Source organism: Pelobates fuscus, chromosome 1 (assembly GCF_036172605.1).
Source record: "Pelobates fuscus isolate aPelFus1 chromosome 1, aPelFus1.pri, whole genome shotgun sequence".
In the NCBI taxonomy this organism is placed as follows: Eukaryota; Metazoa; Chordata; class Amphibia; order Anura; family Pelobatidae; genus Pelobates; species Pelobates fuscus.
In genome coordinates, this window is record NC_086317.1 from 441,630,289 (window position 1) to 441,656,188 (window position 25,900).

A 25,900-nucleotide genomic window follows, 5' to 3' on the forward strand; every position below is an offset into this window, starting at 1 on the left:
CGTTCAGGTTAAGCGTTGGCTCCGCCCCCCCAATAAACACATTTTTGAGGTATGAAAATCAAAATAAATAGTAGAAATCTATACCCCTGAATCCTGGAATTGGGTGTCTCCATCTTGGCTTCCTGTCAATCATTGTTATTAGCTCTGTCCTTTGCACTTAGTAGTCAGCATACACACGGCCCGGGTCAGCAATCTATGGCACGCCAGGCTGCCAGATGCACACAGACTGTGGAGATCGGAGGACCTCCCCCAGAGCTGGCCTGACTGCAACTAGAAGTGAGGGGCAGCCATCAATTTACTTGTGGCAGAGCTAGGAGGAACCGATCTATGCACTTGTGAAGGGGAAACAATGCGAGAGGAGAGCAACCTGCTAAGGCACCTGCCCTTGCCCTATACCCGTCCAGCTGACTCTCTACTAGACCACAGGGAAGCTACCTTCCTGCTGCTAAGTGGTGAACAATAAAGAAAGGTAACCAAAAATAAGTATGGTCTGTGGTTGGAGTAGTTGTTTGCGTCTAGAAGTGTGACCGTGTGCACGCGTAGCATTGTGTGTGTCTAGCAGTGTATGTGGCAATGTTAAACTTTGTGCTCTGACCGTGTGCTCTTGGAGAGGTACCACAAATACCCCAATACCAAAAACCACTCTCACATCTACACATTGTAACATAGCCCACATACCCTCAAATAAAACCCTACAAAACAGCTTCAGCACCCATACATAACACAATGTCATGGTCTATGACCCCAACACGCAGTGTACAAAACCTAGTTTAGATAATTGGACACACGAACATCTTGGCGGTCCTTAGAAGTGACCGAGCTTCATATGGCAACTTACACACAAGTTAATTTAAAAAAAAATTAAAGAAATAGGACCAGCACGCCAAGGGACTTCAAAGTATTTTTTTTTTGGCACAGTATCGCTAAAATGTTACACACCCTATCGCACAGAGAGAGAAAGAGCAGTCTATTATGTTCTGGTGATGGAGTGTTTGCCCTGGCTGTGCTTGGATTGATGCGGATTGTGATGTAAATTGCTAAATCTTTAATGTACATTTTATAAGAATGCAGAGCATCACATGAAAAAATAATGAACACAGGTTCCAAATTATTAGTGTTTTATTGTAATGGTGTAATTTCAAGAGAGATGTTGGTTTCCCTTTTAAGGATGATTTGAAACCACATGATTTAAAAAAAAAAAAATAATAATAATAAATTCTACTAATATGTGAGTACATAAGTCAATTTCTGGGGCAATTGAGTGACTTCTTTGTGTTCGAGATCATCTGTCCTTCATACCCTTTTGGAAAATAAAAATATCCATATGCCACCTTTAGGCACCCAGACCACTTCAGCTAATTGAAGTGATCTGGGTGCAGTGTCCCTATTGCACTTAGTGCTGCAATGTAAAATATTGCACTTTCAGAGAACTGCAATGTTTACATTGCAGCACTAAGTCTGCCTCCAGTGGATGTCTACCAGACAGCCACTAGAGTGTTTCCTGAATCGAAACAGACATTTGGTCCATTATCTGATGCTGGACGTACCTTTCAAAACACCACTGTTTCTAGACCCTTCTTTTAGCACGTGTCCTGATGTTCTGTCTGTTGCTCTTCATCAAATCTACAAGACTACAGTGAAGAGTTAGGGACTATTTTGTCCAGACTTGTCTTGTGGTAAGGGGATTACAGCTGCTGTCAGGGGATATGAAGGGATGGATTGTCCTGCTCCTGTGGAATCTTCTGCTGGTCAGTTATGTATGAAGAATTTCAATAATTCTCTGAATGCGTATCTCCTGACCCTGAAAGGTTTTTTAAAAAAAAATTATTTTTACTTTTTTTTTTTTTATTAGATATAATCTTTGCTAGTTTTTCATGTCTAAGTTTGTGCTCTCTGCATTTTGTGCACACACAAAGCAAGTTACAAACATTTTATCAGCCATAGAGAATTGATTGTGTTATCTGGCACTAAAGGCACAGATCTCATGCTTTCTGTATTGGTGTCAGGTTAGGTATAACCCAACATGCAGAATGAATCCACACAGGACAAGGAAAACAATAGATAAGAGATACTTATTATCTTGTAGAGTGGCTGGGCTCAATGTGCAAAATACAAGGAATATGTATGTCAAGAAACAAGCAGAGGTCTATAGAGGTACACCGAATCGATGAACTAGCCAAGGTCAGTGATACAGAATTAATATAGTCAAAATACAAGATAAGATCTATAAACCAGGAATCAGAAATACATTTAATTTACATACAGGCAGATTATCTTGTAAATTTCCTGGTAGTGATGATCCATTCAACGTACTTTCGTTGGTACTCCTGAAATAAGCGTGCATTCTAAATGCAACTTATCCAGTTACAGCATCAGTTTAAAGCGGCTATATCTCCAAAAATAAACTGCATCTAATCTGCTAATATATAAATCCATTTTTCTGAATATAATTTTTGTTTTTTCCTGAGTACTCTAGTTTTCATAAAATATGTATGAACTATGTTTCCTTATGTATAGCAGTAAAATTGGGTACATTCGAACACTGTAGCTTTAGGCATACATATCTATTGATAAAGCCACAGTTCTGATGTGGCCGTTTAATTTATGGCTCCCCCAGATTGAGGAAAATAAATTAAAATAACACATTTTCTCTAGCACCGTTTCTCCCTCGGTGCTGCCGCAACCTCTTCGAGTGACGTCACCCATAGAGGAGCATTGGGGGCCTTGGGCGCATGCGCGGTGCTCTTCGCGATGCACCTAAGATTCTGCCATAAAGAATCACGGCACTGCGCATGCGTAACTTCACGGTATGAGAGCCTGTTTCAGTCACCAATCCAATTTCCCCTCAATATCTCCGTGAAATTAATCCTACAGGGGGGGGGGGGGGGGGTTTGTCACTTACTGTGATGCATTTCACAAATTGTCTAGAAAATAAAAAAATATATTTTTTAAATAAAGAAATTTAGTTTATCCGTTTTGCAGTCTGTTCTTCTCAAAGCGTGACCGAGCAATAAACAAACTAATAGTGAGCAACCATGGGAATTCACTGCACAAACAATGCTCAATCACAGAAATGTTAACTTTTTTTTCTTGCAGGCTTCTTTTTAGTAGCAATAAATTCCATTCATTTCTCCTATACTATAGAGCAGTAACGACGTCCCACTCTGTTCCTGTGCCGATATCCTGTTAGAACTAATCATTCTAACTCTTCCTTAAGTGTGTGTGCGTGCCTGTACAGACCACAAAGCCCCTGCGACTGGTCCATATTGACATTACTGATCCTGTGAGATTTTAACTGGGAGGAGAAGCTGGGATTAGGAAAATTCAATCCAGTCTACGAGCTCCGGGGGCAAAATCTAAACGTACACATCAACATCTGTCTCTCGTTTCTCTGTAATCCTTCCGCGTTTTGCCAGCTTTGCTTTGGTTCTGTTCTATGTAGGCATGCATGATCACTGAAGGCTTCTGATGGCAATATAACCCTTTTCTTTGGGGGGAAAAAAATATCTACAGTTTTTTATTGTCAATGTGAAATTGAATTGGCATGTTCTGAATGAATGATGATTCTTGTATCTTAAGATTTCTACCAGATATCATGCATGGCTTGCGATTTGAATGTTGTAGCAGATTGCCACATAAATATTAACGTCCATTTTGATGCAATAATTTAATTGCAAATTATAAATATACGCCACAGTCGGAATAAGTGTAAACCCATTTAGTGGACTATTATCTCTTAAAGTGATGCGGTCCTTTCTTTTTCTTTTCAATTGTTGAGTTGACTTGCGCCCAGCTTTGCGTATTGTACCTCACATTCCCGGCTAACTTATGGTGTCATGTCAGGAAGACTGGAGATACAAACCTTTTATTTAGTTTTGTTAAATAAATGTGGCAACTGCCAGTTGTAAACGGAGCCATGGCACATTTCTAAACTTTTTTTTTTCTTGGTCAAAGTTCTATTTGCATATTATTTGTGTGATGCCTCATTACGAATTCTTGCTTTGGAATGGACCGTATTTGTTATGTCCCCAGTTTTGGAGACTGAGAGGATCTAATAGAGATTAGCCACAGATGTCAATACACTTCTGCTAATTAGTAGAAAGCTTTTGTCAGTAGGGTTCTTTATTCTTCATGTACCCTGGTGTATTTTAACCCCTTAAGGACACATGAGGTGTGTCATGTCATGATTCCCTTTTATTCCAGATGTTTGGTCCTTAAGTGGTTAAACTTCTTAAAACACCTTATTTTAGTTTAGTTCATTTGTGAACGGAAATTTAGCAAAATGGAATTTACACAGTGTTTCTTCATGCTTCTACTTGGACGGTCCCTCACCGCCTGCTGAAAGACCTACGGTAATCCATATTATCTACATAGGTGGCAATATTCAATATCAACTGAAATGTAAAACTATGTTCCCCTACCCCTCTGTTGGGATTCCTACGGTAATTCACATTAAATACATTGATGGCCAAATGCAATATTGATGTAAATGTAAAGTTGTGGTCAACCACTTGACTTTTCTCCACTTGCTGGAAATCCAGCAGTAAGTTAAATTGATGGCCAAACACCATGTCAATCCTATTATTGTTTTGTATATTTATTTTGCTACTTCTTTTAGTACCCCAGGTATAGTTTATAGATTCTCATTCATAAGGAAGAGACATTGCTTCTGCTGCTCGTCACATACTCTCGGCATTAACAAGACAGGAATGTCGGTATGTTCTCTTAGGCGTAATCTCTGATACGTTCCCTTATTTATGGAGCGCTTACAGACGGTAACTTAGCCCATTAAAAAAACGTCTCTTCCATTTTGGGAATGAATAATCCCTTGACCGTGCTCTTTGTGGACACATTATTTTTGGAGTCTTCATTATTTCTAAATGCTGCTGGTTCAACAGATACTTGACATAGCTAGGAAGGTAATGTGGCCTAAACTGTTAATCCTGACTGTGAAGAGAGATTCCTAACATAACTGACAGTATTTTTTTATAACTGTTTGCCGGCTTGGTTTACAGACTATTTTTGTGTCACAGACAAAAGAGAATGTTACATTCACATTGGTGAATTCTGATCAACCGACTGCTTGACATTCGGTAGGGTTTTGCACGAAGGAATGGCCTTCATTGTCATTGTTGACCATTACCAAGCTGATTGATTCTGTTTGGTTTTGACCTAATTTCCTGATTATCCTCTTCTGGTATTCTCAGCCTAGGTTGTTTTTCTATATAGTAATTATCTGTTCTTTTTCACCATGGCTTGTTTCTTGAACACTCCTTAACATGTTTGTAGCTTATTTCTTATACCTTACCTGGAGTACGTTCTAATTTTTAGGATTGTCTTACACTTTCTGAGTTTGGTTCATTAGTTGCCTGACACTCTCTGCATATAGCTGTTGGTGCCCCTTTAATTTTTTATTTTTTTTTAGCCCTTCACTAATGGAAATGCAAGTAATCAACTTGTCTAATTTTCCCTGAAGGCGTCTTTGCCATCTTCATATTTGGTGAAAATATAGAATTAGTTTGCACGTGTTGTTCTCGGTTCATTTTATTATTTGGCCAGTATGACCAATACAGGACAATTATTGTGAGGAGAATCGAGACGTTATACTTAAATAAAATATTATTTCGGCCTGTTTCCAATGTTTATCATCATTTATCATGACCATAAATCACCAATACTATGTAAAAAAGAAATCAATCTATGTGAAATATAAAATTAAATATAGAAGAAGAGATTTTTAAAGTTTATGGCAATAGTTCTATTTAGATTGAAATATTTTTTTAACTAAACTCCCCCCTTTCCTGTGCAGTTCTTGGAAATGTGTCATTAATAAGCAGGTATGAAATGTTTACATTCTAACAAGAGAATGAGAAAAATGGCAGGAATGATGACTTTCATAGTACGTTCAACAAGCATTCTAAGCTTTAATTTGTCTCCCGCATATGTTTTTAATCGAGTATTTCACACACCCCCCCCCCCCCCCCCCCACCTTACATATCTTCTGGCCAAAATGAAATGGTAACATTAACCTATTAATTGAATCATACTGTCTTTACTTTATTTTTAATTTGTTTGTTTTTTATTAACATTTTTTAAAAAACAATAATGAAAATAACATATGATAAATAAGTAAGTAAAACAATCAATAATAAATATAAAAATAAATAAACGTAACATAAAAATAATCAGGAGAATACAATGAACACATTTTTTTTCCAGTATCCAGTATTACTAATAGGAAATGTTTGATATAAACAATAAACTGTGTATCCAGGTGTTGACGCTATATAAATGATATTACATCCAGGCATATAAACATGGACCAAGGAACAGTTGCTACTAAATTCTCAAAACAAATAAACAGAATAATATATCTCTAAGAACAATTTACAGAATATAAGGAAGGAGAAAGCGACCAGCTGGAAGAGATAAAAAGTAAGGTAAACGAGGAAAGGGGTGTGTAGCAGGAAGGTAAAATGTATCTGTAGATTTCAAATTGAGAGGTAGGTAATGCGAAGTACTTCAGCAGCCAAACATGTTGAATTTTGAACTACAAGTTGTATGACGTTTTGTTAGTGTCATGGGTGGTGGACCATAGACCGGGACCCCCTGTATGCATGATGATAGCAGGAGTCACAGCGTGGAAATGATCAGGGTCTGGTGCAGGGTAACCACACGCACCCTGGTGTTGAGTACCACGGTTTGTGCGGCCACATACCAGGGCCCTGATGCAGCTTCTGGAGATCCCAGCAGCTTGATAATATGCAGATATGTATCCAGTACTAGAAACAAGGCAAGGCAAGACTAGAATAGGCACCAGACTAGAACCGGAGCAGGACAGAAAGCAGAACCCAGAACATGTACACAAGAACAGGACATGACTGTACATGAACTGGGAATACAAGACAAAATCTAACCAGGCAAAACAAGAGGAGAGAGAACCAAGTACTATAAATGTAATAAACATTGGAGATTTAGACATACATAAATGGCCAAGATGTATGCAGCTCACCACTGCGCCAAAGTACTCCAATTAAGGTGGGTCATAACTGCCTAGATATGCATGACTAAAAGAACAACAATAAAACACCCAGTACCTACCTGCAAAGAAAGGAGAAGAGGAATGAGACCACTGATAGCAGGGAACCCTGAAACAAAAATGATAAATTGCATAGGAACGGGTGTGATCAAAACAAAAACAAACATTTAAAGGAATCCAGGAGACTGGGAATTCCAGGAACGGAATAAAGGAATGACCCCAGAAAACCCAGCATAAAGAAAACCAGACATGGAACAGAGAACCAGAAAAAAACAAGAAAAACTAAACCAGAATTCTAAAAAGAATACTGGATACCAGAAGCCAAACCCAGAAATGATCCACAAACTGTAACAGGATGTGACTGTTAATTCTCATCTTCTCCGTCAAATGCATAGAGTAAACTTTGTTTGTGGCAGGAGTTTGCAGAGACTTTGCAGTGCATATACTGGTGGTGTTTGTCAAACTCTGGGTTTTCAATAAAGTAGTCCCTACTTTTTCTTATGGTATCTTTTAAAACGAGAGAAATCTCAATGTATCTTTCTTGGTAAAATATTTTATAAATAAAATAAATAAGCTGTGTTGAAACCTCAATTAAAATTCCAACAGCCAACATGAGTATTTCATAAAGATTGTATTTTTAGGACGTACTTGGAACTGACAGAGCCGCTTTAACCATTTCACTGTAGAGGTTTGTTTTTATTTTTAATTTCTTTTATTTTTACAATTATTTTTAGGAAATGGCAGTGCGAGCTCTGAAGCAGACTGGGAGCAGAAGTATTGAAGCTGCATTGGAATATATTAGCAAAATGGGATATCTGGACCCAAGGAATGAGCAGATTGTCCGTGTGATCAAGCAAACCTCACCAGGTAAAAATTCTGGATCTACACAGAAGAGTTGTTCTTATTTCATTTTTATTGGTGCCCTGTTACCACAGTTATAAGCATGAAAGGTGTAGGTTCTATCTTTTCTGTAGAGAGGTTTATTGTCATTTTTACCAATATTCTTAACCAGGTTGTCATTTTACACGTTATTATGTACACTAAAATATACACAAAAAAAAACAACAACTTTATGTTCTATGCAATGTTTACATGCAAGATGCCTTACTCTCTCAAATCCTAGCTGATACCAGGGTTTTAAAGGAACAATCCAAGCACCGTAAACACTATAACCAGCTGTAGAGATTATGGTACCAGGAATGTTCTGGTGTCCACTAAGAACAATTTTTCAAACTGTTTTGGAATGATTTGCCAATTTATCTAGATCCCACTGGGTGCCCAGAGTTTTATCCCGTTTCTGTATTCTCTATGCAGTAGACTAAGGAACTCCACTGTTCTAAACAGGGCAGTGTAGGGTCGTCCTCATTGGCTGAGAGTGTAAACTGGACTCTCTCATCCAATGAGTGCGACCTTGTGTCAGAATAAAGACATCCGCTTTCTCGTATAGGAAAAGACCAGATGTGGCACAGGCACCCTGGGGTGACGGGGTCCCAGGTAATTTGTTAAACTCTTCTAAAGACTAGGTGACAGGTCAGTCGACTGCAGTGATTATGGTACATGGATGTTCCATAAATGTTCCTTTGGTATTAAACCAATCAGAAATATGGGGCTGGTGTGATCCCAGTCTGCATGCATACTCTTAGTACAATTTGTATGAGATTTGTGTTCCGGTTTGAATTCACCGTATGTTTGTGTCTGTGTTTGTGTTCCGGTTTGAATTCCATTCTATGTTAATGTTCTATGAGGGAGTTCTTGTTACTAGGGGCATGCATGGCACACAGTAACTCCATTCATTTAAAAATACAAACCTATGAATGAAGCTACAAACTAATACACTGCACTGTCAACTTCTGTTACTTTACACCATTCATGTTTTTTTGTGAATTAAGTTAATCACAACCAGGTCTGCTGCTTGCTGTTCATCTTTCAGCAAAGAGTTGGTAGTACTGAAACAGGATATACACAGCACCACCAGGTTTAGAGGCTACCCCTCCTCCTGGATGAGAGGGAACTCACTGCAGATATAACAGATCCAAAGGATTTTCCTGCTGCTGCAGGATTTTTAAGGAGTAGATTCAATTTACATTATTTTTTATTTATATGTTGTAATTACACACACAGAATAATATGAAGTGGGTTTAGTGCTTCAAATGTCCCTTCATGATGTGGTGCGTAATATATGCCACATGAATAATCCCCTGGGATTTAATTGCAGTAATTTAGTTTTCCCAGTCAAAACAACCATAAATTTGTAATATAGGATCAATCAATCTCGTGTTTTTGTCTAAAAATATGTCTGCCTTTTTAAGTTATTAATATGAACACCAATGGATACATTCTTTCTTAAGTTTTTTAAATTACAAGAATTGTGCGACATGTATGTATTAAAATGTTGTTGATAAATTTGATTTAAAAAAAAAAAGTAAAAATTACATTAAATATTTGTTTCTTGATGTTAAAGGTAAGGGCTCAATACCAAATAATGTGCCTCACCGGTCAAATTTTGAAGGATCAAATGAGTCGTTTCCATCATACCATTCAATGAACAACACAGGATATGAAGGGCCTGGTTTTTCAGTTGAAGGTGCCAACATGCTTGGTGACGTTCCTCGGCCATATATGGACTACTTGCTTTCTGCACCCCCTCCTGGACCAATGAATGGACCAGGACAAAGGCCTCCTCCTGTAAGTGCTCATAGTACACCTGGAAACCTTCAGCTCCAGCAGAAGACATATGCTACAAATTTGGAGCCTGCGGCTATAAATTATGCTGTTGGGAATCATAATGGTGCAGGTCTCGGGATGCAGCCTCCTCATACCGCAAGCAATCCACACTATGGACGCCAGAACATCATTGTGCAAGGAGACCCCATGAGTTATGGAGTACAAGTACAAAGAACGCCTTCATTTCAAAACAAAATACAGCAAGACGGAGCCTATGTAAATATCCCAAGCAAAGGTCAGATACCTCAAAACAGTCCAAGTCATGCATATCCGCAGCCGCCTGCTAGTTTATATATGCAACACTCTCATCACAAGCAATCAAGTCCATCCTCTCACCAAATGCATGTTATTACTAGGGGCTCCCCATTTACAAGCGAGTTTTCTGACACTCCTCAGAACCTAATGACCCCATCAAGAAATAGCTTAAATATGGATCTGTATGATATCAGTCAGTGGCAAAATTCACAGTCTCGGAGAGATTCCCTCCAAGGACCAGGGTTGGATGTATCACCTCGACAGCATGTTCAGTTCAGACCAGATTCCCAGGTGCCTAGTCGTACAAATTCTTTCAATAACCATCAACAACAAAAGCAGGTGCAGATTCGACAGACTCCACCAAGCAAACCTGATGTACCGAATACCATCACGGCTGTTACATCAGCCCATATTCTCCAACCAGTGAAGAGCATGAGGGTGATGAGACCTGAACCCCAAACTGCTGTAGGCCCTTCTCATCCAGCTTGGTTGGCAGCTCAGGCACAAGTGACAGAAAATTTAGAAATAATTGAGTCTCACAATGTACCAGTTCAAGGTGCTGGTGCATATGGAATAGATGTTGATTATGGAAATCAGGATATGAGATTTCCTCCACCTCCTTATCCAAAGCGTCTCTTGCCTCCGAACAATTCAGAACAGCTTGATGTGAACTCTTTATGTAAGGGAGTGGACCAGAGTCTTAGGTTTGCGGACAATACGGCATCTGCTCCAGTTGAAGAAGTCAACATGGAGACCAAAAATGAGAAAGTAAGCAAGAATCCCAAAGTTGGCTCTGGAAAAGATAAGAAAGATAAAAAGCAAATCCAAACATCCCCTGTTCCGGTGCGTAAGAATACTAAGGATGAAGAGAAGCGGGAGTCCAGAATAAAGAGTTACTCACCCTTTGCCTTTAAGTTCTACATGGAGCAGCATGTGGAAAATGTCCTGAAGACCTACCAGCAAAAGATCAATAGAAGGCTACAGTTGGAGCAAGAAATGGCAGAGGTAATTGTGTGGTATATTTCATTGCGCTACACTTAAATGTTTACTGCTGTCTCTTTATCTGTAGTCCTGGCACATTATGGCAAGCAACCTTCTAATCTCATTTTGATTGAGTGCCTTACCAAATAAATACTTTTGTACAGTTTTGTTAGTTTAAAAATTCCAACACATTTAATAGCTGTGTGCATGCCAGTGTTGAATTTGGCAGTAAATTTCAATTTAATTTTAGTCATAGTCTATTGACTAAAAAGCCAATTTTAGTCATATTTTAGTCATCTGAATTGTTTTCATTTTAGTTGACTAAATCTCCAGTAGGAAAATCTGATGGGTTTAGTTAAAGTCTCTATCTGTCTCTTCTGTCCCTTCCCCAACCCCTCTAGATGTCTCTCTCCCTAGCCCTGGTCTGTCTCTCTTTAAACTTCCACAGTCCATCTGTGCAGTTTTAATTTTGGCAGCAAATTTCAATGTAGTTTTAGTCATAGTCTTTTGACTAAAATTCCATTTTCGTTTTAGTCGTGTTTTGGTCATCTAAATTGTTTTAGTTTTAGCCGACTAAATCTCAGAAAAAAATTAGTTGTCTAAAATTGTTGGTCGACAAAATTAACACTGGTACATGTATTGTATATTCATTAAATTAAGTGTTGCTTTCTCTCTCTCTCACATCGGTAAATGACACATTTTGGAATGTTGGAAAATGGGGTTCTGTTATAGTCCCCATTCTTTTAGGTTCAAAATGGCTTTATTCAAACATAAACATTTCAGGGCGTGCCCTGAGCAATGTATAACAGCATGAATCTATAGATTGAACAAGCAAACAGAACATAGTGGACGCGCAGGTCCCATCGTAGAATGTGTGAACATCACTCGAAAAATTTTATGTACTATACAGATATGGTATTTGATTACGTTTAACACGTTAGGGTAGTCATATGAGTGACCGGTTTGCTGCTCGAGGAGAGGTATACTCGTAAGTGTGTACTTTGTGTCTGCCTATTGGGTTCCATTAACGGTACCTTATCACCTCTAGGCCTCTTACTCTTCGGGATGATGTCCCCATTCTTTTACCTTTTTAATGTACCAGAGTATTTACAAAGCACATTTTTGAATTCTCTCTCTCCTTTTATATGTCTCCTATTGCTGATCATTGACAGCAAGACATGTCCATAGTGAAGCATTAAGAATTTGCACTGCCCTATCATGTTACTCGTTGTTCCCTGACACTTGTAACAAATAACTCACTTGGTAGAGAAGCAGTTAAGTGGTTGAATTATTTTTGGCGTAACCATGGACTTCTCTCACTGTACCCAGAACAGCTCAGAAATCCATCTCAAATTAGACTGGACAAAGTGGTGTAATGGATTGGCTATGTTTAGGTGTTATTTGGGGAACAATGTATTTGCAGATTGTCTAATTATGACCTTGGTACAGACAGCTGCGGGGGAAGAAATAAACTATTGAGAATGTGAGAATCTTCCCTTGCTGTCTCTAGTTATTTTTGTGTAAATGACATCTAAACCACTAAATTCAGAGTCTCTTAAAAATAGCACCTAGAAGGATATGGCGCATAATGCACTTAGCCATCATATTAAGCATGGTTGTCCTAGGAATAGTGCCAAGAACTTTCTTCTTATTTTGTATTTTACGTAAAAAATAATTCCTATTTTTACGGTATTTCGAACACTTTTAGTAACTTGAAGGACACAAAAATGTATATGGGAGAAGGCTTTTTTAAATGCCTTCTGTTAAAACGGAGTTAACCAGCGTGTTCAGCAGATAACAACATTAAAGGGCACTTGAATAATATTCAAACACATTAAAATCAATGGTCTAGAAAAATAATCTTTAAATGTCTTCTCCAAACTGTACAAACAATATCATGGCAAAATAAGAGCGGCCTGGATCTCCCTGATGGAAATATTGCCAGATGTCAGTCTCCCGTTATCTCCTTCTAAAAACCCCAATGTTAAATGCCTGTTGGCCATAAATATACAGTGCATTAGTACTCCCCTTGCATTTGTTAAAATCAATATGTGACACACCGAGGAAAGACAGCTGTCACTGACTTTCATTGAATTGCGTGACTGCTATGGAGTTATTGTTTCTGAGAAATTAAAGGAGTATGTTTTCGAAGAGATGCGTTTATATACCTTTTAAAATGTATTTCTGGGCAGAACTTTAAAACAAGTAATTTGTCACTATAATGTATGTTCAGGTAAAAGAACACTCAAGGCTGAATGCAACCTGTATTTTGTAGAACGTTATTAAGCATAAAAATAAATAAATCCTATACATACGTTATTGTACTGCCCACATGTGCTACGAATCCACAGGATTTTTCATTTCCTTAGTGAAAGTGAGGGTCACAGCCAATCCTGTTGCTCTTATTGTTTTTAATGGGAGTTATGCAACCCCTTTAACCCATAACCTACTTGTCATCAACAATTTGTACAGATTTTGCTTATCAAATAAAATGAACTGCTCCATATGTGGATAGAAGCTTTACTGCGGATTCATTTTTTTTTCAAGTTGTCTATCAGTCGAGACTGTTCACAGCTACAACTTAGGCTCCTTTACAATAACAAGTGAAGAGTCAGGGTAGACGTTTATAGTGTGCACGTTTTGAGCAGAGGAATAAGCACAGATTCCTTTTATGATGTCTGTCACCAAGGAAAGTATTGTAAGCACATACTTGCGGGTACACTGGAACAGGGAACATCCTTGCATGATAACATATTACTAGAATTGGTTGCCATAGTATTAGAGTACAGGTAGTACACACTGCATATTACAGTGTCCCTTAAAATAAATAAAGAACAGTACAGCACAACTATGTGAATGCAGTCGAGATGGAAAAAAAACACGTAAAAAAAAAAACCAAACTGCGTGCAAGAGAATACGGAGAGCAAACAACAACCAAAATATTTTTCCCACCTTAAAATTGTTGGAAAGACCCTAAATGCCAGTTAACTACCTCCTGTACAAGAGATACAGCAACCCCTACAAACGATTTAGCCTTGTTAGACCTCGTCAGTGAGGTGTAGCTGATACCCCTCTAGGCACAGTGAGCAAGGGTCCTCGTCTGGACTACCCTAAAACAGGATTCCAGTAGTAAATACACATGTAATCGTAAATTGATCACGTTACATCCTTTTTTTTTATCAGAAAAAAATTACCTGTATCCACAATGTACTCCGTTCAGGTCCGTGAATTTTATTAATTTATTTACCATTTATACACCTATTTGGTTTCATTTTTGCAGATGTTATGAGAAGGGGTATTTTGCACATATTTGTAGATTTTAAAGTTCTTAATGTAATTGAGTGTAAAGTTCAATAGTTTTTAGGAGGCTGTCCTATGAAGCTGTTTTTTTTTTGTTTGTATTTTGTAGCAGTTGTGATACTTGTATTTTTGAAAAAAAAATTGTACTTTTTGTTTTGTCAAACAAATTAGGAGATCATAATTAAAGCTGCTTTGTCACTTTCACAGATTTTTTTGTGTAAATTTATTTTAGTTTAGTTTTCAATTTAAGATTGCGTGCGTGAATCAAGGTATAGTAATGAAGTACACGCAGGTACCACAAGAATGAAATAAACAAGACAAAACATAAGTGAGAAACACAGATTCGAGGATCTTTTTGTATTTCCCAAAGGTCCCCAAAAGTGACAGACCCATTGTGGATCTGGTGCTATGGGTTGCAGGGGAGGTAGTTTTACTTGCCATAAGCTGTCCCTTGTGGCTGCCGTCATCTTCATGCTGCTGTCCTCTTTGGTTCCTTGTGCTTCATTTGCCAGGAGCCGGGTCAGTGCTGTACTCTCTTGTAAGGTCTATGGAGGACCTTCATAAGATGGCTGCTGGAATTCGACAAAACAAAAGTTGACTTTGGAGTTTCACCTTTTTTGTCAACTTTAGGGACACCAAAGACCACTACATCTTAATTCATGGTTTGGTACCTGGATGCTGTCCATTCTCAGTAATGTTTAAATTTGTCAGATTCCACACCTCTAGTGGCTGTCAGACTGATTGCCACTAGAGGTACTTCTCCTTAAGACCATTGATATTCACTGAATGTGTACCATGCAGTGATGATGGTCTACTAGAAGGTGGCTTGTCTGCCAAGAAAAGACTATCCTTGCTCTTTATTATAGGTACATTAATTGTTTTATTTAATTTTATATATAGTAAGGAACACTATAAGGTTAATAAATATTTTTGTTCCTTTGAAAGCTATTTTTATTATAATGACCCATGAGTGTGCTCCACATTCTTGCTGTAGGCTGTAAAACTGATCTTCGTTCCTGTACTGTACTAGCTTACCATAGACAGGGAATTTCTGGCATTATAACACTTAAGATGTGTTGTAGTTATTATGGTACTTATAATAACCCTATAAACAGTGTAAGGTCTTTTTCAAGAATTAACAATAATCATAAAAAAGTTAAGCAGACATTTTTGTAAGACATGGCTGGCAACAGACTAAAATTGGGGTTTGTGATAAAGTAAAGTGAATTTATAGCATAAATAAAATGACATTTAGAATTGTGCTGTCTAAAATTTAAAAGAACACTATAGGGTCAGGAACACAAACCTATTCCTGACCCTTAGTGTTAAAACCTCCATCTAGCCCCCCTTGTCCCTATATTTATAGTAAAATCTTAGCTTTATTCCAGTCTGCTGCTGCTGGCTCTGTCCCTGATCTGCCTCCTTGGCTGAGATCTTTAGAAGTGATGATCTGAGCCAATCACATTGGATTGGCTGGGCTTGTCAAGGAGGGCAGATAAGGGCAGAGCCAGCACAAGCCAAACACGGCATTGAATCAATGCATCTCTATGAGGCAAGTTCAGTTCTCCATGCAGAGGGTGGAGACACTGAATGTCAGTCACACTGTGCAGCACTGCCCCAGTAAGCACCTCTAGTAGCCATCTGAGAAGTGGCCAGTGGAGTTATCACTAGGCTGTAATGTAAACACTGCATTTTCTCTGAAAGGACAGTGTTAACTGCAACAAGCATAAAGGCAATGATTAAACTCAACAGAACAAATAAAATCCGCTGTAGATGTTCTGGTGACTACAGTGTCCCTTTAATATGGATTGTGTTTGTTGTTACCCAAGGTCCCAGTGTAATGTGGTTGAAAACAAAACCCAGTTAGCTGAGAAAAACATGATGTACTAGGGTAATTTATCAGAGCCAGATAGGTTATCAATGTAGATAGTGTAGTATGGCTTTATCATTGGTACACCTGCAGAATATATTCGCTTTAACAATTCATTGATAGGATGATTCCATTCCATTATCAGTTTTACTATATGCGTTATCTAATTAATTCACAACATTAGCATTTGTGTTTATCAGATCTTAGATTAGGTATTTCCTTTTTTAAGTCCCTTCTTAGCCTGATATTATGTGCATATCAAATATATTTACTTTTAATGTAAGGATCAGCTTTGGGATTTTAATAATCTATACGTTTCTCCTGCCCTATTGTAATGTGTTGGAAGTTTTCTTTTTACCTTCGTGTCCAAATCCCTTAGATTTGATTCACGTCATTTTATTTTTCCTGTCACTAGATTGGGACAGGGGGCCTTTTGAATTATTTTCGCTTTACCTTTTCTTCTTTAATGCAACAATAGGGCTTGGTATGTGTCTAGGTGCTCTCTGTGTCACCCCTTCCCCAACAACTGGAATTTTTAGAATGTTCTTGTTTGAAAAAAAAAAAAAATAACTTTCTCTTTCTGTCTGACTCTTGTTTCTAGTGAACTTTCTGAGCAGCTTATGAATGCAGCGTCTTTTACGATTAATACTTTCTTTAGGTCTTCTGAGCAAAGGAAAGAACGGAAATGGCTTTATTCTGTTTAGTTTTATTTTCTACTAATGATTCAGAATACTGATTTTTGTGCTTCTGTTCCACAGGCTGGCCTCTGCGAAGCTGTCCAAGAGCAAATGCGGAAAATCCTTTATCAGAAGGAGTCCAACTACAACAGACTAAAACGGGCCAAAATGGACAAGTCATTGTTTGTAAAGATAAAGACATTGGGCATTGGTGCTTTTGGTGAAGTGTGCCTGGCAAGCAAAGTGGACACTAAAGCTCTGTATGCTATGAAAACCCTGAGAAAGAAGGATGTGCTGAACCGAAATCAGGTGGCTCACGTGAAAGCAGAGCGAGATATCCTGGCCGAGGCGGACAATGAATGGGTGGTGAAACTCTACTACTCCTTCCAGGATAAGGACAACTTGTACTTTGTGATGGATTATATTCCGGGTGGGGACATGATGAGCCTCCTTATACGTATGGAGGTGTTTCCAGAGCACCTTGCCAGGTTCTATATTGCAGAACTGACTCTTGCCATTGAAAGTGTTCACAAGATGGGATTTATTCACAGGGACATTAAGCCGGACAACATTCTCATAGACTTGGATGGTCATATCAAACTGACAGATTTTGGCCTTTGTACTGGATTTAGGTGGACCCACAACTCCAAATATTACCAAAAAGGTAAAAAGATGCACTTTGAGCATGTTAATGTGCAAGAGTGCTATTTAATTGTGCTGCTGTCCATTGTGCCAAGTAATCCTGAATCATGTGAATTTTGTTCAGTCTTTTAATGATGTATTTTCTTTATCATTTCATCAGGGTTCATGTTTTGTTCACATTGCCGTTCTTTGCACAATAAGTCAATCTTTAGGGGTTGTTTTTGTGAACAATAATTTGCTGGAAGTACGTAGTTTGAAAAAAGTTTGAGGAACTCTGGCCTACAGCGTCTTACTGCTACATACCTGCAGTTTGTAGATTTTTAAACATTGGATTTTGCGAGTTTATGGTCTCTTCTGCACTTTCCGTTCATGCAGTTCTATGTTGTCATTTGTTCTTTAATGGTTACTCCATGCACCATTACGACTTCAGTGATTTAAAGTGTACATGGTGCCTGGAGGATGTATCGTTTTCATTATGAAGCACTGCATGAACTGCATTTAATTACTTTATTACTCCACCTCCGGCAGTGTCATTGGGGCATCGTTAGCCAGCCCAGAACAAGAGTTGACGGCCGGTAATGCCAATCCTGTGCATATTCTACATCATCTGGGATGAGTATGCAGGCAACAGGAATCTAAAAGCAGCATGGCCCCCCATGTCCTCCCTCCTCAAAGGGGGAGGTTCTGGCTAAGTAGAACTAGATATAATGAATATAAAAAATGATAGATATAACTAAACATTTATTAAGAAAAACACTGATTTTGGTTAGAGAACCATTCCTATAGTGCTTTTTAAATAATTGTTTGGGGGGAGGATGGTTTTCTACTATTCAAAATCCGTGTTTATGGTTATAATGTTCAGTATTCTAGCATTTTTGCTAGAATACTGTAATACTGTTTTTTTTCCCCTTTACTTACGGGGGGAGGGAGGGAGTAGAGCGATTGCATTTATTTTGCATGCTAATAATTTTGTACATTGCAGTTCTACTGATGGAAATTGGATCAACATGTCTTTGATCTTGTCTTTATTTGCTACCTCCCCTCTAGGAAGCCATATCAGACAAGACAGCATGGAACCAAGTGAACTTTGGGATGATGTGTCAAACTGCAGGTGCGGAGACCGGCTAAAGACATTAGAACACCGTGCCAAGCGACAGCACCAGAGGTGTCTGGCTCATTCATTAGTTGGGACACCAAATTACATAGCACCGGAGGTCCTTCTGCGAAAAGGTAAGTCTGACATCCCTAATTTTGTTTTTTTAGGTTTCTTAAAGGGCTCATTCAAAAATGAATTGGATGGGACAGAATTAGGGAAGCCCTAGTAGCAAAGTATGGAGCAGATTGTGTGAATGGAGTACAGGTGAAGATAATTGACAGTGTAGATGGACCCAAGCAAGATTCTTCACAAATTAGAAATTAGATGTTGTTATTTGGAATACAGTGTCACAAGTGTGTCATCTGATTTTTAAATAGAATCCTAAAGTATCCAATGTAAGGACTCTCAATCAGAACATTAGCTGTGCTAGTTACTGATAGGAAGGGGTTGTGTGATCAAACATGAGATTGATGATCAGTTGATTGAATTATGGAGAAGCAGAATTAAAGAGGCAGGAGGTGAAGGGTTTTGTGGAGTGCAAGAGAAGTCAGTCAAGGGTGGCGCAAAGGCACTGATTTTGTGGGTTAATGGTTTCTTCTTTAACCTAAACAGAGGCTGATTTTAGGTCAATGCTTGAAGGAAGAATGAGAAGGTTTCTTTTGGAATGATTATATTATCTTTACTAGCCTGTCCTGATTTGCCGTATTACCTGTTATTTGTGTGTTGTCATTGAATGGTGTGTGCAACAAAACAGAGTTCCAAACTGATCATTGAAGGTGTGCTGCTTTTAATGTTATTTGGAATGTGCCTGTCTGTACCATGTACATTGTGCATGGTGATTGCAATGACCTCATTACTCTAGTTGCTTGCAGTGGTATTTTAATATTTTTCTTTTGTAACTATGAAACACACTGTATTTGAACGACTGGTAACCTGTTTTTTGCTTTTGTTTTTTCCCATTGTCCTGCAGGTTACACTCAACTCTGTGATTGGTGGAGTGTTGGTGTTATTCTCTATGAGATGCTGGTGGGACAGCCTCCTTTTTATGCCCCCACCCCAACCGAAACTCAACTGAGGGTGGGTATATTAATATGGAAGTTTGTCTGTAACTAGTTTCAGGGCTATCGCCATCACATAGCTCTGCTGTGCAGGACCAGCTCACCTTACCTTTCCTATTTTGAACCTATTTGGCCTAATGTTAGCACTGCACAAATAAATATTCCTTCTGACAATCTATATTAGCTGATATGTGATCTTAATACTGAACTATAATCCATTGTCTTTTCAAACCAGTCTTTTACTTTCAATTTCTGTCTTTCCAGGTAATAAACTGGGAAAACAGTCTACAGATTCCCTCCCAGGTCAAGTTAAGCCCAGAGGCAGCCGACCTTATTACCAAGTTATGCTGCTCGCCTGACGACAGACTGGGGAGAAACGGGGTGGATGAAATTAAGGCTCACGCTTTCTTCAGCTCAATCGATTTTTCTGCTGATTTCCGTCGCCAACCAGCACCTTATGTCCCAAAAATTAGCCACCCAACGGATACCTCCAATTTTGACCCAGTGGAAGAAGAGAGTCCCTGGAATGATAGTGGTGATAGTACCATGACATGGGAGGCACTTGTGTGCCCTACCAATAAACATACTGAACATGCATTCTATGAGTTCACGTTCCGGAGGTTCTTTGATGACAATGGCTATCCTTTTCGATACCCAAAACCTTCTAGGATGGAGTGTTCTCCTAACGAAGAAACCCAGGAGGAACATAATGTTTCAGCTAATGAAATGGAAGGCTGCCAGCCTGTATATGTATGAAATCAAATATTGGATATTGTAAACCTGAATTGCCATCAGAGGGTGGAGCCCACTTATACCCTTGAAGACAATTCAAACTATGACTGTTACCTTTGTTTTTAATAAGGGCATATTTCTACAGATTATGTGAAACATTTGTTTATATTATTTGGCAATATGTGTCCATTCTTGCCATTCTTGACAGTACAGCAAGCAGTATTGATTTTCTCAAGAACTGAAAACCTATTTGGACAAAAATGGTGCAATAAAACAGTTATTCTGTTGCTCACAATGGGATTTTAATATTATAGTTTTATACGTATGAGATGAAATCTCCCAATTTGTGCCTTTCTATGTAAGGGCTTTAGTGATTTTTATATCCATTTTGGTGCCAATCTCCTGAGAGCTGGTGGTGACCAGAGAGTTTAGTTGGTTATTTAATGTAAGGGAGAAATTGTTGGTTTTGTGTTTTTAGTTTCTAGAGGTTCTACAATGAAGGATGGTGGATTTATGGGAAGACAGTTGTATTAAGTTCATACTATAGCAGAATCTGATATACTTGAGGGTCCCTAGATATTTCCTTCAGAACACACCACATGATACTTTTTTTTTTTTTTTTTTAAATACAGATGGAATTTTGTGGTAAAAAGTATAGTAACATTCTATCTCCTGCAGAGTTAAAGTATGCGAAGATGCCAACGGAATGTAATCCGGATCATTGAAAGCTTTACAAAACCCATTACGGCAAGCTGTGTTGTACAAAGTGGTCCACTGCTTTCAAAATGCATTTTAGTCTGTCTACTTCGGGTTTCTCATAAAGGTTTTGAGATCTCATGTTATTTATTGATGAAATTAAGCATTTGAACATTATTCCAAGTGCAGGGTTCACCTGCTGAGTTTGGATTGTCCTGTTGCGTGCATTTTCCAGGCGCGTATTTATGACCAATTTAACAATGCTTGAGTTTCTTCATGAGGCCTAGTGAGGTAGATTTTGACATATTTCCAGCTGTATCTGTGAGAATAACATCACTTTTGTTCTGTGACTTATAAATCCTTCTTATTACTTGCTGCTCCATAAACCCTGAACACGTGATCTTCATAACGGTCTCCAAGATATTTGTACGCTAAAGGAATTCAGTCATTTTTTTCCATCCTGTAATACGTAATTACGATAGGTGTATCTGTTTCTAGACTTTTCTGTACATCTTACACAATAACTATAATTTAGAATGAGCACTTAAGTAATTTCTAATACCCACTTTGTATTACTGTTATGAATGAAACTTAATTGTGCTGTTGCTTATTATTGTAAGCCTTTGCCATTTATTCAGACTTTTATAATGTTATTCTTTACAAGCGTTTTGAGGACATGTTAAACAGGAAATATGGATCACTGTGCATCAACTATACTGTATAGTATAGCGTGGCATAGTAGTCATGTTACATGCAATCTTCGTGAGTTGTTACATTTTTATGTATAAAGGGAATGTGGCAAATCATTAAATTGGAAAAATGTTCTATTAGAAAATGTATTTTAAATTAAGGTGTCAGGTTACTTAACTGGGGGGCAAGCCGGTATTTGTATCAGTTTATTCTCATCTGGTGTTATGATTGGTGCAACTGGACCTCTGGCTCATTTTACTTGTTAAAAAACTCCACCCATCCTTAAATAGGATTCCATCGGTTGGTTATACTTTGGCTGGGAGTTCTCGGTTCCAATCAATGTTTGAATAACTGGTTGGAATCTTTGTAATACCTGGTAAGATTATGATTAAAAAGGAACGGTCACTTCTCTGGAAGTTACATCAATCAATAAAACATTGAAAATGACTTATTTGTGTTAACACTTTTTCAAGAGATACTCAGTTTTCTTTTACATTTATATTTAAAGGGTTACTCCAAGCACCATGACCACTTATCTACATGGGCAGTTTTTCAGTATGTAATGCTGCACATACTGAGATATTCAGTTTTGCTGACCATGGTGCATTTCACCTACGGCATCGGTGTCCCAACGTTTTTCACAGAAGTAGAAACTGACTGCAGGGAGACCTTGGTTTTGAGATGAGATGTAAGGTTAGTATTCTCTTTAATGTCTCTTTTTATTTGAGGGGATAAAAAGCTGGCAAGCTTGGATTACTACAGGGAAAAAAATGTTTTAGTTTAAAGAAATACAACATATCGTTAGGAATACAAGCCTCCTATTTGCCTTAGAATAAAGGTTTTACTCGCCTTTTTTCCAGCAACTTCCCCTCTGCCTCCCACATCAATGAGGAGGCATGGCCTCCTCCGGTAATAGTATAATACAATGCCCTCATAGAGGACCATTGGGGACCTGATGCACATGCACAATAAGCATTGTGGGTGTTTACAAGCTCCCCTACAGGAAAGTTTTATTGTGCCAGCACAGCGGAAGTGCCTCTAATAGCTGTCGGTATGACTGCCGCAAGAGGTGGATTTAAAGGGACACTCTAGGTCCAATTCCGTGATTTGAAAGTGGTCATGGTGGTGTAGCAGTATGTGTGTGCAGTGTTACACTTTAAACACTGCACATACGGAGTAATCTCCACTTTTTTTTGCGTTGGCTAGTTACACCCCTAGCACACGTCACTTAGGCAGCCCAGAACTCTATTCCTGACTGCCTATTATAAATAACATCCTGGCTACTGATGTAAATAGTCTTCTCTCTTACAGGGTGAGCACATGCAAGGAGAAGCTTACTGTCCCCTTCCTTCCTTACTTTAATGAAGCTCTCCTTCTTTCCAATCGCAAACATAATTATTAATTTTTTTTTTAATCTTCCCACTTACTCCCTCACCTTCTTCCCTCGCCGGTTCAGCGTGCACGCATGCCCTCTGAGCTAGCTAAATGGTCCAATTATAGTCTTCTCTGTGAGAAACCTATGATTGAACCTTGCACGGCTACCCTTAATTTACAAAGAGGTGTGGATTCTTTTTTAATTAACAGGGGGTTCTGGTCCTCAAGTATAACGCCATTTTGCTTTGAAAACAGAAACATTAAGAAAAAAAAAATGGTTGGAGTACCATGTTAACCCAAGTTTCTAAAAACAATAAGTGAATATAAAATGCAATGTTTTACATTGCAGGATTAAAATGACAGGACCACTTCATGGAGCTGAAGTGGTCTGGGGTGATATTAGTGGTCCGTTAAGACTTTTAAGATTTAGATAATTACATCACATTCCAGGGCAAACACTGCAAATTAAGAGGAGAAATAGAAACCTTGTTTCATGTATCATCTTTGTATAATAAGTTATCTATCCTGCCTGCCAGGAGCAGAGAACAGAGCTTAATAACAAAGACTGAACAGGAGCTAAAATGAAGGCACATAGGCATGTTAAAGAGGTGTGAATACGACATTAATTTTACATATACATATTTGTTAAATATACAGATAAGTAATATTACAAATCCCGAGAAGTGACCGTTCCTCTTTAAACATTGCCAAAAACCTTTATAGAACCTTCAGTCAGGTCTGAGCCGATTGATAGAGGATTTTGCAATGTTAAGAAGTTTTTGTAAAGAATTCAGATTCAAATGTCAAATCTATTTTATCCCCTGGATTATAACAGCTCCTGCACAGCACAGCTGTTTCGACTAGGCATGATGAGGAATGCAATGCAAAGCCATCACTTTTTGTTATATACACAATGTGGAATATGTAACCAAATGGAAACCAAGGTTTTATTATTACTATTTTTTTTTTATTTTTTTTTAATGCTGATCTCTTATGAGTATTAGGCATAGAAAAAAAAAGTAGGACTTTGTAATCAAATAGGTAAAAAAAAAAAAAAAATGTAAATTGTAAATTCTAAACAAATTTCTATAAATATATACATAGTTACTAGAGTTGGAATTTCACCTAAAATACAACTTACAAGAGGACTATTTAACCCAAGAATATGTGATAGAATTTTTCTGTGCAATATATTTGTTAAAATGTAGTCTGCATTTTCATTGCTTTTAGTTGTTACTGTCGTATATTCACATAACTGATTTTTAATTTTTTTTTTTTTTTTTTTTTTAAGTGTACCTTTTTAAAATAGTGACATTTTGTCTCTGTTCAATGCCCCTATACCAAAGAAGGGCAGGCTTTCAGCTGCTGTGTAACGGTTTGGTGAGATATCTATATTAAGAATGTGGTAGTATCATGTATGAATTAAATACTGTGTTGTTCTGATTTTCACATAATACATTGTGACTTTCCGGTACATGGGCCGGCCCCGTGATTTTTAAATTTTATTTTTAACAAGTACAAAATAGCAATATGTTTTATTCCAGGATGTTTTGATTGAGATTGTTAGCTTCTTTTACAACGGTTTAAAAAAAAAAAAGAAAAAAGAAAAAAAAAAGTTTTGTACGCCAGTACTCGAATGTTGAAACGAAAAAAAAAAACTGTAAAAAAATTTCATTTATCATTTCACTACTTTAAACAGATATTTTTATACAAAACTGCAAATCAGATCTTTATTTCTTTTTGCTAAGATGGAGAACATTTTCGTTTTATTACATACAATTTTAATATTTTAAAGTAAACAAAAGTTCACTTTGATAATGGAGATCCCTCACATATTAGCAGTGATGTCAGTTTGACAATGTTCCAAGATCCCTTTTGGGGTGATGTTCACTGATACACAACTCTTATGTGAGCACATATATGTTTATAGTCTGTTAGTCGGAAACACTTTCTGCCGTTTTTTGGTATTTTTTTGTTATTCTGATTGTTTCTTGAGCCAAAGATTATTCGCAAAATATTTCAAAATTTTTCTGGTAACATGGACTTAATTTTCTTTACTGGTAACTCCATCAGTTATCGCCTACTATTAATTATTTGCAATACAGGAAGAAGTGGCGTAATCTGAAAGTGATTCTGCAGCTTGCCCTTAGCACTATATGTGATAGGAATGCATGTCACTTTAGCCTTGAGCTTGTCAAGACAACTTTGCCAATATGGTCATTAATGTGAAACCATCCGGCCCATCTAGTCTGCCCAATTTTCTAAATACTTTCATTATTCCCTGGCCTTATCTTATAGTTAGGATAGCCTTATGCCTATCCCACGCATGCTTAAACTCCTTTACTGTGTTAACCTCTACCACTTCAGCTGGAAGAAATCACAGCTGAAAGGGATCACAGAGGGTACAGCAGTACTCTAAAACCTTGTGCATATGGTAGACTACGGTAAGTTATATTGACCGTTTGGAAGCTAATATAGATTCATGAATAGTTGAGGTGGCGGGTGTCATTAAAGGGACACTTAAAGCACCACTATAATGCCAGAAAAACATACTCGTTTTCCTGGCTCTATAGGGTCCTTGGGCCCCCCTCCCGCCGGGCTCTAGGGTGAGTAAGGGGTTAATCCCTTACCTTTTTTCCAGCGCTGGGCTCCCTCGAAGCTGGGGACTCTCCTCCTCCTTTCCCCGTCATCGGCTGAAGGCGCACATTCAGCCAGTCCATAGGAAAGCATTCTCAATGCTTTCCTATGGACGCTGGCGTCTTCTCA

At 38.1% G+C, this 25,900-nt stretch overlaps 1 protein-coding gene across 1 annotated transcript in view; it reads left to right on the plus strand.

Annotated features, from left to right (window-relative positions):
- LATS2 (large tumor suppressor kinase 2) overlaps positions 1-21,951 on the plus strand; it is a 43,294-nt gene extending 21,343 nt beyond the window's left edge. The window contains exons 4-9 of the mRNA XM_063429838.1: positions 7,774-7,906; positions 9,501-11,023; positions 16,928-17,510; positions 18,536-18,718; positions 19,555-19,661; positions 19,907-21,951. Of these exons, the coding sequence (XP_063285908.1) occupies positions 7,774-7,906; positions 9,501-11,023; positions 16,928-17,510; positions 18,536-18,718; positions 19,555-19,661; positions 19,907-20,398 (3,021 nt within the window). The 3' untranslated portion in view covers positions 20,399-21,951. The remainder of the gene's footprint in view (positions 1-7,773; positions 7,907-9,500; positions 11,024-16,927; positions 17,511-18,535; positions 18,719-19,554; positions 19,662-19,906) is intronic.
- The last annotated feature ends 3,949 nt before the right edge of the window (positions 21,952-25,900 follow it).